We start from the raw sequence: 17,526 nt of genomic DNA, 5'->3' as shown, positions 1-17,526 counted from the left end.
CAGGTAACACAAAAAGCAGTTCTACACTAAACCAAACACCGAGATCCTCGACACCCAGACCTACACCTACAAAATCAAACGATATTTTAAATTTAAAACAATCAAACAAAATAACACATTTTCAAGAGCCAAACCCAGATTTTGACTCACAAGAAGATACGCTAGTCCAAGACATATCAACACTAAACACGACTTCAGAAGAAGTTCAATCCACGAACACAACTGTAATTCCTGTAGAAAATAACCAAATTCAAGTAACAGCACACACAAATACACCGCAACACCCTAACACTAAAATGGCAAATACAACTCTCGAAAACGCTCTAGCTGAGACAAAAAATCCAGCTACTCCGAAATTCATAACCCCACCCTTTTTCGATCCAAGCTTAGACTCGCCAATAATATTTTTATCAAAATACGAAAAAACCGCTTTAAATAATGGTTGGAATGACGCATACAAAATATCATATTTAGGTAATTTCTTAGAATCACCGGCAAATTTTTGGTATAGGGACTATTCAAGTAACGAAAGAAATAAACCCAAAACCTGGGAAGAAATTAAAGAGGACTTTATAAAGGAGTACAGTGGGGACCAACCACTAAGAAAAATAAAGTTCAGACTAAATACAAGAAAACAAGCGAACAACGAAGACATTAAAAAATATTATTATGATATAGTCTCGTTATGCCATGAAGTTGATCCAAAAATGACATTCGAAATCTTCAGGGATCATTTTGAAAAAGGCCTGCACCCATCGTACTATGAAACGTACTACCTAATGAATTCAAACGAGTTAGACCACCAACAGCTCAAAACACTAGTCCTAAAACTAAGTGAAATAAGAGAAAGAGCTTTGGTTAACCAAATGACATCACAAACGTCATTATTAAGCATAAGTGGAGAAAGGTCAGGAAGTACCAATAGTAAACCACTAGAAGGAACAAGCTACGAAAACAAAAATCAAGGGCGCTCTAGGCAAAGGGGAAGGCCACTACTATACAAACCAACACTATAATTGGAATAGCACACGGTATAATAAAAATCAAAACATAGCAATTAGACCTTATTATAATGGAAACCAGAATACAGGAAATAAGTTTTATTACAATGGAAACCAAAACGTAGGGAATAGGCCCTATTACAGAAGAAACCAAGCTTCATCATATAGAGGGTCAAGAGGGCCAAGAGGCAATACTAGACAATATAGGGGGAATCATAACCAAAATTTTAATGCAAGAAATACAAGGTACAGGGAAAGAGACAACAGCCTGCCAAGGTCACCATATAGATCAAGACAAGGCAACGGTCTCCCAAATACAAGAAGCAGTGATGGCAGACCACGCTGTACTACATGCAATCGCATTGGGCACTACTAATGCGAAAACGAAAACAGGAATGTCAGATTTTCAAGGGAGTCGTCCCCAAACGAAGCCGGACGACTCCACTAGAAAGGGCCGAAGCAGTCGTCCTATACTCAGGGGCCAAAGCGCACCAAATTTTAAGTGTTAAGGGTTTAATTAATAAGGTAAACAAAATAGATATAATTTTAGATACAGGATCGAGTCAATGTGTAGTAAACAGTACCTTAGCAAGGGAAATTGAGCCCTTTAGATTTCGAAAAAAAATTAATTGCAGCAGGTGGACAAAAAATCAGGACGCTAGGTACTTCAAGAGTCGATATTAGGATAGGAGAGCTGGCTGGACACGTAATGGCATTAGTGGTAGACAACCTTTCAAAGCCTTTAATACTGGGCACTGATTTCCTATCAAAAACACAAGCTAACATAGACCACGGTAGGGAAACAGTCACCCTAAGAAAGGGAAACATCGAGACGACAGTTAAATTCCAACATGCGAGGTGTCAGGCAGAAACGGGAGCGACGATAGAACTCGAATTGCCACTGTGTTCATTAACGAAAAAATTAGCAACAACCAGCTATAAAATAAGCGCAAAAGAAGACTACACCTTAAGACCAAATATCGAGACTTAAGTACAATTAACAACAAACTATAACCACAACACCCCGGAAGAAATATTGGGTATGGATTTTACACGAAATGACGCATTTTTAATCCCAAGAGGGATGATTTGTATTTCAACACCGCATTTTGTCGAAAACAGCTTGGTAATGAATGTCGTAACAAGGCAAGCCCACCCAATAAAAATACTTAAAGGTATGACACTGGGGTATATAGAAAACCCCTGTATGTACAACCTGGTAGACTCCTCAGTGCTCTACATAGAGAAAGACGAAAGGGAAGAAGAGCAAGTGACATTGGCCGACCACAAAATCAGCCATATCCGAGACACCCATATAAAAGCACAGCTTAAGGAACTCCTCGAAGAAATTGAGGACATATTTTCTAAATCTCCAAAGTATATGGGACAAACGGACTTGGTAGAACACGACATAGACATAGGGGATTCACAGCCGATAAAGCAAAAGGCATATAGGGTCTCCCAAAAAGAGAGAGAGATTATAGACCAACAAATTAAAGAAATGGCAAAACATAACGTGATTCGCCCTAGTCAGTCAGCATGGTCAAGCCCTGTAGTTCTCGTAAAGAAAAAATCCGGAGAAACAAGATTTTGTGTAGACTACAGAAAACTAAATGAATGCACAAAAAAAGTTAATTGGCCAATACCAAATATAGACGACATCATGACTTACTTAGGAAAAGCCAAACATTTTACTACCCTTGACATGTTCTCAGGATTCTGGCAGGTCAAAATCACAGAAAAAGCAAAACAATATACAGCATTTCAGGCACAAGGCCACGGTCTTTGGGAATTTAATTACATGAGTTTTGGACTATGTAACGCACCGGCCACGTTCCAAAAACTAGCAGACAAAGTACTTTTGCAATCTTTTTACGATGGAAAATGACTTGGTTATTTCATCATGCAATCAGGAAATCGTTACTTACACAATTTATGGGAAAATGACCTGGTATACCGAACGAATATTTTTAAGTGATTTTTATATTAATAAAATAAAATTTAAAATGTTTTTTAATGAATTATCTTCGTTTGACATTATTATTATTTTTTCATTTATTAATATTTATTATTTCATTTATTTTAAAATAAGGTGAATTTAGATTTTCTTCATTTAGTAGATTAGTATTTTTTTTCTTGACAATTAATTTTCCACTAGTTTGCGTTTATTTCAATTTTGTCAATGAGGCTTATATTTGTATTATTTACATTTTCAGTTTCCATTAGATCGTTTGTTATTTCATACTTATAATCTGATTGACACACTTTAGCAGAGTTTTCTGTTGTCTTCTACACCACCATTCTGGTCTCCTTGTTTTGCTAGGCTGACAAATCAGCATCTGCAGGAGGCGACAGCATTCTTTTTTACTTATTTTTTTCGAAACTTTTATTAAATTCATAGCACCTTTTTAAATCTCTCTTTAGTTCAATATTTTCAGTACTTACTTCTTTTAATTTATCCATTAAGTAATTCAATTTCAAAGATTTTTGTTGGTCTTCGTTTGTTGAGTTCATTCATTTTGGTTTCAAGATAAGATAATTTTTCTTTTAAGATTGAATTTTCTGATTGTAGTGAACATCTGCTTTAAGGTGGCCGATTTCTGATACTAGGTCATTATTACGAACGCAAACGGCCGCAGTTTCATTATTTTTTTCCTCCTGGGCAGATAAAAGTTAAGCATTTTTATTTTTTCATTGTTTAATTGTAGTACTGGTAAAGTTTTTTTGATTGGTCACTTGTGGTCAAAAACCTAATAAAAGTTTTTGAAATAGAAAGGATCGGAGTTTTCACCCCCGGAGTTTTTTGTTTCTTTTTTCCATTTCTCTTTTTTTTTCTTCTGACCTTTTTTGCACTGTCCAATTTATCACATTCACTTATGCCTATCGCACTATCATCTCTTGTCAATTATTTGTCTTAATTTTTGTCCACGAAACTGACCTGGAATCTGAAACCGGCCTCAGGTTTAGAGCGATTTTCCATTTTAAATCAAAATGACTTTTACTGCTTACAGATATCCGCCACTTTTTATTTATTAATTAATTATTCATTACTCGCGCTAGATGATGATGTATTCCGCTCATTTGCAGCTCGAACGCTGAATAATGATCGAATAAACTCAATAAACGAATGTTATTTATACCGAAAGATATCTTTAGAGATTAAATTATTTAAAAATTCTTAAATTCATCTCTCTTCTAAATATGTGAATAAGTCTATTTACTTCTTTTTTTCAATAATTGAGCATGTGAGATATTTACTGAGATAGTGGCGTAATACTCAACAAAGTAAGTAATTATTCAATGTCTTATTTCTTGTTAGGTAATAAAATTTTAATGTTTTGTTTATATAAGAGGAAATGTTGTACCTCATACACTAAATTAGAAGTAATTTGAAGCTGTTAAATTTAAAGCTTCAAAACCTATATTTTATATAGAATATGTTAATTCATTATTGTTTCTAAACTATTGCTGAATGGTTGAGTTTTACGTTAATTATAGCTAAGTACGCTTTTTTTTACAGGATAATCTACCACCATTAAAACTTAATCTGACCACAACTCCAGCACCATTTCACTCGTCACTGCCTTCTAGTGACGCGGCTTTTCTGGCCATAGTGGGAGCGTTGGGTCTTTTAGCTGCTATCACTGCTGGCCTTTTACTGCATCTTTGCTTCTTTCACATTTATATCTCCTTCCTGGGCTTGACCACCTATGAATATATCAGGCAACAGCGCAACGGCCCGGCGCAGATTCCAACTGCGCAGAACAGAATCGAGCAGGCGGAAGTGGAACAATATGAATTGGAAAGACCAACAGAGAGTAATGGACCAGTATTAAGACACAGGTTATAACATTTTTATAAATTATTTTACTTAAACTAAGGTAGGCAATCAACTTCTAAAATATTTGAAAACACAGTACAGTTCATTTTTTATTCAAAAAAGTTTTAGCGAAATATATTTTTTTTTTAATATTATTCATTTTTTGTAATAACGCAGATCGTCAGGAAACATACTATCAAAATTCTACCGTTATTTTTGCGTTAAATGTTCCGAACCTTGATGAAATATCTCAAGAATTTTTCTTTACAAATTTTCATGTATGTTTGGTACTGATAAAACTATTAATAAAATTAAGAGATAATGGCAGGCGCAGTTATATTAAAACTAAATCTGAATCTAAATTAACTTATTATAGATCGCTTAGAAAATTTACAAAACATGCAATAATCTGAGAAAAAATTAGTTATTTCAGTCAAATGACACAAAAGATTGGGAAAGAACTTGATTGAAAAATCATTGTATTGATCCCCTCACCAATATTGTTAACTGTTGCATTCTTAAAGGAGATATCTGGAAAGGAGCGACCCAAAAAAAGAAACAGATCTTAGACTAATAAGTATTCTGCCAGTGGTATCAAAAATAATAGAGCGATTTTTATATAATTAAATAACTCCATTTACTGATAAGTTCCAATTAATTCCCGATTGTCAGTCGGGTTTCAGGAAAAAATTTCAGCACCACTACGTGCCTTGTCAAAATTTCCGACGATATTAGATTTAACAAGGAAAAAAAGGAGCTAACCTGTCTTACTTTGTTAGATAATAGTAAAGCCTTTGACACTATAGATCACAACTTATTACTTTCCAAATTACATTATATTGGCTTTTCGAGTAATACCATTAAATTATTCCAAAGTTACCTTTTTGATCGATTTTGTTGTGTAGTTATTAAAAATAAACACAGTATTTTAAAATCAAAGTTTAACAAAATAGAAAAAGGCGTTTCTCAACGTTCAATTCTATCACCATTACTTTTTTTAATTTATGTTGCTGACATGAACAAATTACTAAATTATTCTGAAATTCTTCAGTATGCAGATCACTCTCAACTGTATTTACCATTAAACTTTAATAATATTCAACAGGCAGAACTAAATATAAATTCTGATATAAATAATATTGCTCTATATGCACAAGAACACAATTTAAAAATAAATCCCTCTAAATATCATGTAATGATCGGTCATTCAAATTATCAGATTAAAGAGCTCGTCAAAGACAATTTAAATATTAATTGGAAATGTTTTTTTTTATACCAATTACTGATGAGGTAAAAAATGTAGGAATGTTTTTGACAAAGACATCCAAATTCTCAATATGAAAGGCGAAAATAGCATATGTATCCTTTTTATGTTCAAGGTTAACAAACAAATCTCAAAAACCACCTTACATTTTTAAAAATTTCATAATCACAATACTAGGAATACACATCTATTTAAAATTCTGGGTCATCGAACAGCAAATTTTCAGAAGTCTTTGCTATATAATGCTACAACGTTATGTAATAATCTCTCAATAAATACTAAAAATATGTCAAAAAAGAATTTTATAAAATATATAAAAAAAAATTTACTAAAATCACAATAAAAAGCAAAAGTTTTTAAAATGAAAATATACACGTTTTTAAAATGCTATAATATATACATATACTTAAGAACCTATCAGTGTTCCCTTGTCTGATCAGTCTTCCCTTGTCTGTCGGGGTACCACTAAGCCAGTTTCGATCTTTTGCGCACCATACATGTGACTTTTGCTTTATGAATAATTTTTTTCCAGATATTTTTTCAGCCTTTCGTTCTGGTAAGTTTCTAAGTTTATTAAATGTTAGGTATTAGTAGTAGTAGTAGTAGGGTTGTATCACTCCTGGCATACTTAATGCCAGGTGTCAACGGTTTTAAAAATCGCGATACCATCCTTTTTGTCTTAATAAGACTACCTTTTAGTTAGAATTGTTTTTCTTTTTATAGGCAAATAAAGTATTTTGAATCTGAATTGAATATAGACCAGAAATGAATCAGTTTTTAAATATTGATGTATTTTATACATTTCTACAGGTTTAAACCTTGATTTAATATTGATATGGGAATATTTTTACAAAATAAAATAATCAAAAAATATTTTTAACAAGTTGTTGTGCTTTCTTAAGGGCCGCCTACTATTTTCTTTTTTCATATTGGTAGCCATTTTTGGTTGTAAGTTAAGTGCTAGTTGTTTTTCAATTTTTTTCCGATACATTAATAATATTCTTTCCAGAGTTTTAGGCAAGATTTTTAAACGAGAATAATTTCTTACCCAATAGTTTCATTAAAAATGTTTTTGTACCTCAAAAACTATCCAATGAACGCCAGTGGACCACGTACTCTTTCTTTTTTTTTTCGTTCGAACGGTTATGATCTAAGCTGCCATGCGTAATAAAACTATCTGTATCCTCCACTCTAGTATTTGTGGGGTTAGGGGCTCTATTTTCGGTTGTACATACTTCTCCCACGATGCATCTGGCCTAATTAGGATCTTCTAGTCTGATTGCTATCCACAGAAGTGGGAAGAGTACTGGGAACGGATTTAAAAGAAAAGAAAAAGTCAAAGAACAACCGCGTGCTGAATGGGTAAAAGATGACGCGACTCCCTTATCAAAAATGTAAATGAAAAGAAGTCAGAAAAACTTTGAGATTTTTAACATCAAAGATCAATTACATGTGTTTTTCCATAATGTCCTTCCTCTATATAAAATTGATAAGTGTAACAATCAAGTTTTGGAACAAAAATAATAGTAAATGTCAAAAAGGCACTTGGGCGCCATCGTTAAACCGTATATTGGCGCTAGCTTTAAGGCCTTATTGTTTACATTAAACTTCAAAATTATATTGCTATTTTAAATAATTACAAGTATTATATAAAAAAAAAAATTTAATAATGCACCTACGTTGAAGCTTATAATAAATACTTAATCTAACATTACATTTGGAAAATTTAGTATTTGTGTTAAGTGTACAACAAAATTTAAAGAATGGGATAGTCTCGAGTCTATTAAGTGAACTGTATAATAATGTATAAAAGAATCTAAAATAATTATATTAAAAAAGCTATCAGTAAAGCGAATTAAACTATAATTAGTGCACTTACTTGTTCACTGTAGATAGGTTGTCAAAATGGAGCCCTCAATTCAGTAGAGTTCATCACAGAAGCGTTTTAGTTAATAATATGGTAATTAACTAAAATGGTTTGGTTTAATCATATGGTAAAAGTGATGGAGCCTACGGCATGTATCGTTTTTACTACTTTACTATTATTACTCCTTCTTACTTAGATAAAATGTTTTATAATAATTAGTAAAAGTCCGCTGCGCCATCCTAAAGTCCTTTGGATTGACTTTGTGATATGCGTGTACCATCAACTATTTAAAGAATGCACTAGTTCTAAGACGACTAAATTTTAGCAAATACAAACAAATAAGGTAATTTTTCGTGTATCCAAATACCCAATATTATTAAATTATAAATACTAATATGCATACATATAAAATACATACAGAAATATATATAAATCAAAAGATTTTTGAATGATTTGCAAAGAGTTTTGGCAATATAATTAAAAGTACCTTTCCAAATTACAATTTGACAATAGACAACAGGCAAATATTTATTTTCATGGGCTTTACGGGTATCATATAATGTGAAATATCACTAAATAAATACTACAATACCACAAACCAGAAGCCCCTAAAAATAAAAAGAAACGAAAAATAAACACTAATTATAATTAGACAAAATAAAAAATATTTAACAAATAAACAAAAACTATTTTATTAAGGATCGAACGCATTTGAGTCAGGTGTTGATAAAATGTTAACCTATTTTCAGGAATATGTGCTACATCAGGCTCAGGATATATTTTTTCTTTTTTTTTTAAATGACCTTACTTAACTTCAGTTAAGTATGAAAGATCCAACGGATCACTAGAAAGGTGACAGAGGGCTCGAGAGTTAAGTGTGTCTTCAATCTGAGTAGGGGCTGTACTTTACTCCTTAAAAGTAAAGTGAGCATTTCCGATAACAATAGCAGAGTCGATGAGCCCAGGGGGATTACACATTTGAGCTAAAGTAGATAATACTTTTCTTTTTATAATAGTTGAATTAAGTGTGATATTAGCCATTGTTATTAAAAAATGGCTCTGAGTTAGATTTTAAGATAAGCCTATTATTTTATTAAAGGTAATTCAATCTTAATGTCATATTGAGTTGAATGAGAGAATTTTTCAAAAATTGTAGATTGTTAAGACTGCAGAGTTTAGCAGATTGTTTAAGTCATCACAAAGACTTTGGAGTTTAGAATATTCATTGCAGCCGGTATACATTGTAGTTAAGAGGGACAAATTTAGCATGATTAAGCATGGTGTATTCGTTAATAAACTAGGAATAATCAATTTTTAACTGTGTAGTTTTTGCAAGCCGTCTTTCTAAATTAAGGAATCTTTTCTTTGCCATGGAAAAAGAATTTCATAACTTGAGGTATTCAAGGGGGGGCCTTAAAAGGCAAATCATCTTGATAACTGCCGTTCTCTAGTACCTTAGTTGTATCCATAAAAATTTCTTTAGCTAATTGTTCTTCGGGAGTTCGGAATTTATGTTGTGAGGAATGTCTTCTATATTCCAAAATTTTGTTATTAAGGTCAGTATTTGATAATAAGGACATACAATTTGACTGAGTAATCACATCGTCTGATTTTAAAACAACACCAAGATTGACTTGCACGCTCGACTTCCGAACCGGAGTACTGACCGTGATAATCCAACCAAACATAGTTTTTTGTAAGTAAGGCAACATTTTTTTCCTAACTTAATAAGGTCATGATAGAGTACCTCAGAATAAATATCAGCTCCGATAAGAATATCTATTTCAGAGGGAACAAAATATGTCGGATCAGCTAAAACTAGGTTACCTTGTCCAGAATGTTGATAAGATTTGGATGTATTTTAATTTGAGGAAGTTGATTCGTTATTTTGTCGAGTATGGCGCAAGTAACTAAACATCTATGGGTTATATTTGTTGTCTTTAAAAATTTGAAGCGCTTATAAAAGTAACTACTTCAAATTGATTATTTTCTGACCTGTGGGAACCTTCTAGGGATCGGTGATGTCTTTAAAATTATAAACATAAACCAATTAAAAATAAATACACCTCGATGACAGAAAAAGGGTGTTGTTGGGTTCTTTCCCAACAACCAATTAATGAGCCTACTTATTCGATCCACCATGCGATCGAACTGTGGGAGTAAGTAGTTGTCGTTTTCTTGATTCCAAGGGTCTTACGGATCGGCAGATCTAATCTTTTATTAAGGCGTCGACGATAGAAGAGGTTAGTTCTTGGTTTGATACAGCTACACCTTAACCTATTTGTTGAAGTCTTCATGACCACTATCTTATTCCCTGATTCTGGTTCGGAAAATCGAGCAGCAACTTAATAGCAATTTCCCACATTGTACTGACCCATCAAGGCTTCTTCTCCCCAAATTGGTAAGAGCCATTGGCAAGAGCTTAGGACTCTCTGGATATTGGGATTCTTACCATAGGTCGACGATCGCCTTTTCGCATCAATCTTCTTTAGTTTGACGGGAGTGAACTTAGCGCCGTTTGGAGAGTGTGTTTTTACATAACTTTGCTTTTCCAATACGCCAATTTCTGGTCCTGGTAGCTACGTCCTGAATTGCCTTACCAAATGATCATAGACTTCTTATTCTTCTAGAGACATTCTTATCAGGATGGCAGCAGTATATCCTCTCAAGGCCAACGCAAGGGCAGCTGCTTTCTTCCTGGATGACCAACCATTTGCGTTTGCAAGCGGTTCGAATAACCGGTGATAAATATTCCATGCTTGTAGTGCCATCAAATTGAGGCAGTTTGAGGCGCATCAGCTCAATAGATTCCGTATAGCCAACTTCATTCTTATTGTCGATTGCTGAAGGTCTACAGCGCAGCTTATTGATAGTGTTGACGTCCAATGTTGCTATTTTGTTATGAACATCTTGGATTCTATTATTTTCCAAACAAGAAATGCGGCTTTTTCAGAGAAAAATATTGCCGGAATATTTTCTTTTAATTCCTTTTTATTTTCAAAATCGCTTCTTCAAGCCCACTTTTTAAATTGGCATTGTTTTTCAAAATCTTTTCTTCCAATCTGGCAAAACTTCCAACAATTTAGTTTCCAGGTTCGCAGAATTTTCTCGAAAATCATTTTGCAAATGTTGCACTACTTGGCCAATATCGCTTCCACCAGCAAAATCAATTATATTTTTTAATTAAGTATAAAGTCTTTTAGATATTTTTTTTTACTATGAAGAGGTGACCTATAACATGATGTGTATAGTGTTTATCAATCATAAGAAAATCTTTTTAGTCCTGGATTTCTGGAATAAAATTATAACATTCCAACAAAACAAATTCTGGTGTTATCATATATATTGGGTTAATCACTCTCCAAAAGAGTCCAGCACCACACAATAATACGTACTTACGCACGTATTAATATTAACGTACTTACCATACAATAATAATCTGATTGAACGCTATATTTAATGCGTGTGATTTGTGTAAATGTTTTATTTATAGCTTCATTATAAATAAAATAATATTCTGTATATTATGTAGACGATTTAGTTTTGTCAATTAAATTTAAGAATATGCAATGTAATCATGCGATATTGAATTGTGTCCGTTGTCCTTTAAACCTTTGTATGTAATATTGCAACATGAGCAATCAATTGGGCTTAACCGCTACAATAGAGGGATTAGAAACTAAGTATCGATAAATATAGTAATGTGTAAGGAATTTATATTATTTGAACAATTTATAGTGGGTTAACTCTGAAAATTGTATCAATTTTAGTGGTAAAAAATACTCGGACCTGTCAATTTTTGATTTTAGGGGGACAATTTTTTTTAATACTTACAACCCCTTAGTTGCAACCACCCTCAAAATCTTAAACAGTTTCTAGATCAAGTTTATCTTAAAGGTCTTTTTATTCTAGTTACAACTGCCAAGTTCGAAATTGCTAACTTGAGTTTTCGCAGTATGACAGCTTGTCAAAGATTTTGAAACAATACCATTGTTTAATACTTTTAGCGCTAGTTTTTAGAGGTTCTTGATTTACAAAACTAAAACACTCGCACCCGTCGATTTTTGATTTTAGAAGAACGATTTTTTGTTTAAATTTTTAATCCCACAACTTCAACCTTTTAGCGGGGGCAACATTTATCCTTATTTTTCAAATGGGAAGGAGTGTGTTGTGATACATGTTTTGAAAAGGTATTCAATTTCTTTACAATAGCGCTTTGTTTTTTTTTTTTTAAATTTGAGCTTTTTGATAATTTAAATTTATTTATTAGTACTTACGTATTATCTTATTAAATGTTGAAAATTTCCGCCTTTTACCTCCATACAATAGTACAGTAACTATTCAAAGTGTTCCTGGACATTGTGAAGAATATCGGGTGTTATTTGTTGGCATTCATGAATGATGCGGTTCCGTAAATATTCTAACGATTCAGGTTGAGTGGCATAAATTTTCGATTTCAGATGTCCCCACAAAAAGAAATCAAGAGAAGATAAATCGGGTGATCTCGCAGGCCATTCGATAACACCTCTTCTTCCAATCTATCTACCAGGAAACGTTTCATCCACAAAATACCGTACTGGTAATACATAATGGGGAGGAGCCCCGTCTTACTGAAATATCGCATTTTCTTCATGGTAGCGTTGGTGGTTTTCCATAATTTCAATCAGAGCTTATATAAGAGATATGGGCCATCATAAGGGTAACCCCCTCTGAATCCGTCCCTAAAATTGAGTTCACCCCATTTTGGGATGAAAAATGTCAAGAGGATCCAAAACAATGCGGACTTGCAAGTCCAAGTTTCAAAAGATTTGATGCATAACTGTAGTTAATGTTCCAAATAATCAATTTTCTTCAAGCAATTTGCACGGGCTGTAGCTCTGAGGGAGTTCATTTTAGGACACATGTTTATAGGAAAAAAAGTCTTATTTTTAATACACTCTTAAAATATTTGCACCGAATTTTGTAATACTGTGTATATCATATTTAAAACTTTTTTTCAAAAAAAGCAGTTTTATGTCTGTTCGAAATGATAACTTATCATATAGATATGATAGAGCTTTAGATAACAGTATTTTGTGATAAAAACAGAGAGCATACATTTTGTTTCTGGAATCCATGGGTAGCTACTTCAATTCAGGTAATTAATGTGATACATGTTTATATTTCCTGATTTCATAAACAAATCTGATACAAGAATTTTGTACCCTTTGAATTCTGTCTTTAGTCTCTGCATGAAGGCAAGAGCCGTAAACAGCTGCACAAAAACTGAACTGAGATCCTGTCTCAGTTCACAAAGTAGCACATAACATTTTTTTAATAAGAATTTACGAAGTATAATACAAATTAATCAAACCAGATGTATTCAAAGCAATTTATTTTTAAAAGCTTGGCAGAGCTCTTTCGGCATATAAGCCTTCAAACTCAAACCAACAAGCCACTCAAACAGACCACATAATTTCAAAACGAAATAAATATTCTTAAACAAATTTCTTATAATGACAACTATCACCTCAGCCTAATTAATATGTTAATCAAAAAATTCAAAATCGAGAATTCTAATTCTAAAATTCTCTAACAGGTTACCTCTAAAAACTATAACCGACCAGATTTTCTTGAAAATATTTATATCACCAATGAGCTCATCATAAATCCTCTTGTTTAAATATTAAAGTAAACCTCAACAGACCTTACGTTCCATTACATAGGAGACTGCACAACTAAAAAATTTTATAAGCATTGGCAAATTTTCTAATTAAAAAGATTGCTTTTACATCGTTAAATAGATAACAATTTCCTTATCCGTACAAAAATTCACTGTTGTAGTCTAATTTGTGTGACCAATTTATCACCAACTTGTACTACCGCACACCATTTATAATAATGATATCTAGACCGATCTGTCGCTACTACCACTCTGACAGGTTCGTATAACATTGATTTTAAAGTGAAGTTGACTATAGGTTAATCTATTTTAACATAGTATTTCCCGCCATGTAAGAACTACAATAAAATGTAAACAAAACACGAAGGCCACTAACGTGCTGCCCTTTTTAAATACTGTTCATCCTGTTTAGTTGTCTGTATAGTCTTTAGTGTTTTTAAATGTACTATCGTTGATTGAATAATAGTATATAATAAATATATATATAATATAATATAATAATAACCCATATTCTCAATCAACGGTACTATGGTTCATTCCATTTATGCACCTTTAGCTATAATTTTTTCTTACGCATATAACAACTCATTTTCAGTTAGCAATGATTATGGCTTATACGCCGAAAGCGCTCTTCTAAGCTTATAAAAATAAATTATTTTGAATAAATCTGGTTTAATTTGCATTTTTTTAAATTGCAACAATTAAGTAATTCAATTTTTTATTCCATAGGCTCTCTATATGTTTAATGTAACATGTTCTCGAAATCGCAACTTCTGATATGTTCGTCTCGAATAGTTAGCTGAACATTCCCCTCCATCAGTTCGCAATTTTTTTTATTACCAAAGAGCATTGCTACAAATTTTTAATAGTTTAATATCAAAGGATGCTAAGCAGATAAATTTGCAACAGTGTTAAGATCCTTACCAATTACTTCAATTGCATTTTTAACAGAGATTATCACAGGAAAAAAAAAGTAAAACTGGCAGGCATTGAGTCATAAATAATAGCGGTCCCAAGACCGATCCCTGTGGTACCCCTGATAAAACACTTCGAACAAAAGACACGTTATTTCCAAGCTTGACACTAGTGATCGTTCGGTAAAATCAGATCTAAAAAGTTTAAGAGATTCTTGACATACACCACATGAATTCAAAATTGCTATTCAAGTGAAATGATCAATAGCATCAAACGATTTACTAAAGTCTAATAGGAAGTTAGACTTAATAGGAAGGAAATTATACTATACCAATATAGTACAATTTCCATCGTTAAAAGCTCAAAAAATATAATTGTCATTTAAATGTATATTTAGCTGTTCAGCCATTATTTTTTCAGTCAAAATGGAAAGGCCGCAAAGAATGCTCACGAGTCTTAAACCAGAAAGTTCTTTTAGATCTTTGTTTTTATTTTGGAAGTTAGAATAAAAGCAAAATAGTAGTGATAATATTTACAAGATGAATAAGTTTATAGGGACAGCACCTTTCAATGAACGAGATACTATATCTTAACACCCTGTAACTCAAAAGTTAAGGAGTTTGGGACATAGCTTTATGTAAAGTGTTCTTCTTAAAATCACCAAAGGATTTTAGGAAAGACGATTTACCTATGCTTCCATACATTCATGAACGCATATTTTTAAAATATACTGTACTATTGTCACAGGATAATCACTTTTATATTGATTTCAGATATTTTTGTTTTATTCCCATATGATATAAATAAAATAAGACAGTAAAAAAACAACACTCTTTTACGGTTTCGGAAAAAAGGACAAAGAAAAACCAGCGTTGACGTTTGTTCCAGATATTTTATATTTATTGTTATCGATTTTCCAACTTATTGCAGAAGAAAAAGGATTTTTTCTTAGAAATAAGTAATGGATGTTAAACAAATAACTGATAATTTTTGATCAATTAACGATTGAACGAGTTTTTAGATTTATTTTTTGGTATGTTTAAGAAGCTTATCTTAAATTTATTACATTAAGGCAAATGGATGAATCAATGTCTAATAAAACGAAAATGTATGTACTAGACGATTTATTTAGGCCTTTCTTCATTCACGAACACAAATATTAAAAATATTACTTTTATATTGATCTAAAATATGTTTGTTTTATTCCTATATTATATAAATAAAATAAAACAGTAAAAAAAAAGTTTTTTAAAGCTGTTTAGCAAATTATCATGTTTAATTTTCCTTTCTTTTTATTTGTATCTTACTCAGTGTATCTTTGGACTAAATATATAGACTAATAGTATGTACGCCCTTAGGAGACACCGTATGTATATACGGCAGCTAATATATATAGCAGTAATATATATATATATATTATATATATATATATATCGTATATATATGGTATCGAGTACTAGCTTGTTTAAAAGGTCTTTCGAAGTCTTTTATTTTGACGTTTGATTTTTTTAAATCGGTCGATTCGATTTAGAGAAAATTAGAAAAATCTTTGTTTATCTTAATTTGTTCAGATAGAAAACAAAAACATGAAAATATCAGTTTTTATTTCAATAAGTGTTCAAAATGTTCCCCGTTTTTGGCCAAACAATGATATAGGGGATGTTCAAATTCCTGACGGACATTTTCAAAAACATGTTGTGGGATATCATGGCAGCTGTCGATGATGCGTTGACGAAGTTCATCCAAACTTTCAGGTTGGGGAGTAAACAAAATAGATTTCAAATGTCCCCATAGAAAAAAGTCTAACGGCGTTATATCAGGAGATCTAGCAGGCCATTCTATAGGCCCCCTTCGCCCTATCCATTTATCTGGAAACTCGTCGTCTGAAATATATTTTCAGCAAGACGGCGCTCCTCCTCACTATGTTCTTCCCGTTCGGCAATGGCTAGAACCTGAAAGTTTGGATGAACTTCGTCAACGCATCATCGACAGCTGCCATGATATCTTACAAAATGTTTTTGAAAATGTCCGTCAGGGATTTGAACATAATTAACGTAATTAATAACGCTATAATAAACACTGGTTTGGTTTTGTAACGACTGAATGCAACTGATATGCAGATTTTCTGGTGGCATAATTTCCCTCTACGGATAAAGTTTCTAGAGATTTCACATGCTCTGGAAAGTTGAAAAAACTTTCTGATTGATTTATATTTTTCGGACCATCTCGTCTCACACAATCGTGATAGGTTTGTAGCATAGTAGACGTGTAGTCGATTCTCTGAAAAACGCTATAACATCCTTTACAGTGGCAACACTATTTATAATTTCTGGCACTGCATTAGCATCATTTACAACAAGGTTGAGTTTGTGACTTAAACAATATGAATATAAAGCACGAGGATATTTTTTTCCTCCAAATTGGCTTGTACGCCACCCTCTTTCCCTGCCATTTTAGAACAGCCATGGAATCCAAACCCTACGCAATCTTCGGTTGGGAGGTTAGAACTAATCAAGAAATTGTCAATTGTTTCGGCAATTGCTTAAGCATTTTGTGCTTTTATCTTAACGAACCCTACAAATTCTTCTCTGATTTTCCTTTTGCTTTCGTCGTAGAATCGCACGCCTATTGACAGCTGTTCTTTCCCAGCTACGTCTGCTGTTTCATCAGCTAAGACTGCGTAAGCCATGGTCTTCTGAACCTCACTTATTATATTCTCCTTAATAACTTCGCCACATAAATTTATCAATTCGTTTTGTATTTTTGGCGTATGTGTAAACTGCATTGCGACGGCCTTTTTCCAGGTGGCTCTTTAATTTGTCGTCCTCTGAATTGATTCTCAACATTAATAAATCTAATAAAACACCCTCATCTGTTTGTTTTCCCCTAAGAGGCACATCATGTGTACCGCAAAATACTATACAAGAAATAATTGATGACAATATTTGTTTTCATCGATTGCTTTTTGGTGTCCACTTTGCAGTTGGATGTCCACAG

At 32.7% G+C, this 17,526-nt stretch overlaps 1 protein-coding gene across 1 annotated transcript in view; it reads left to right on the top strand.

The window, feature by feature from the left end:
• LOC126735468 (palmitoyltransferase ZDHHC11) overlaps window positions 1-17,526 on the top strand; it is a 107,215-nt gene that overhangs the window by 80,455 nt on the left and 9,234 nt on the right. Inside the window, exon 5 of the mRNA XM_050439462.1 lies at window positions 4,522-4,844. Coding sequence (XP_050295419.1) covers window positions 4,522-4,844 — 323 coding nt within the window. The remainder of the gene's footprint in view (window positions 1-4,521; window positions 4,845-17,526) is intronic.

This window comes from Anthonomus grandis, chromosome 1 (assembly GCF_022605725.1).
Source record: "Anthonomus grandis grandis chromosome 1, icAntGran1.3, whole genome shotgun sequence".
Taxonomy (NCBI): domain Eukaryota; kingdom Metazoa; phylum Arthropoda; class Insecta; order Coleoptera; family Curculionidae; genus Anthonomus; species Anthonomus grandis.
This window is presented reverse-complemented; position numbering and strand designations above follow the sequence as displayed.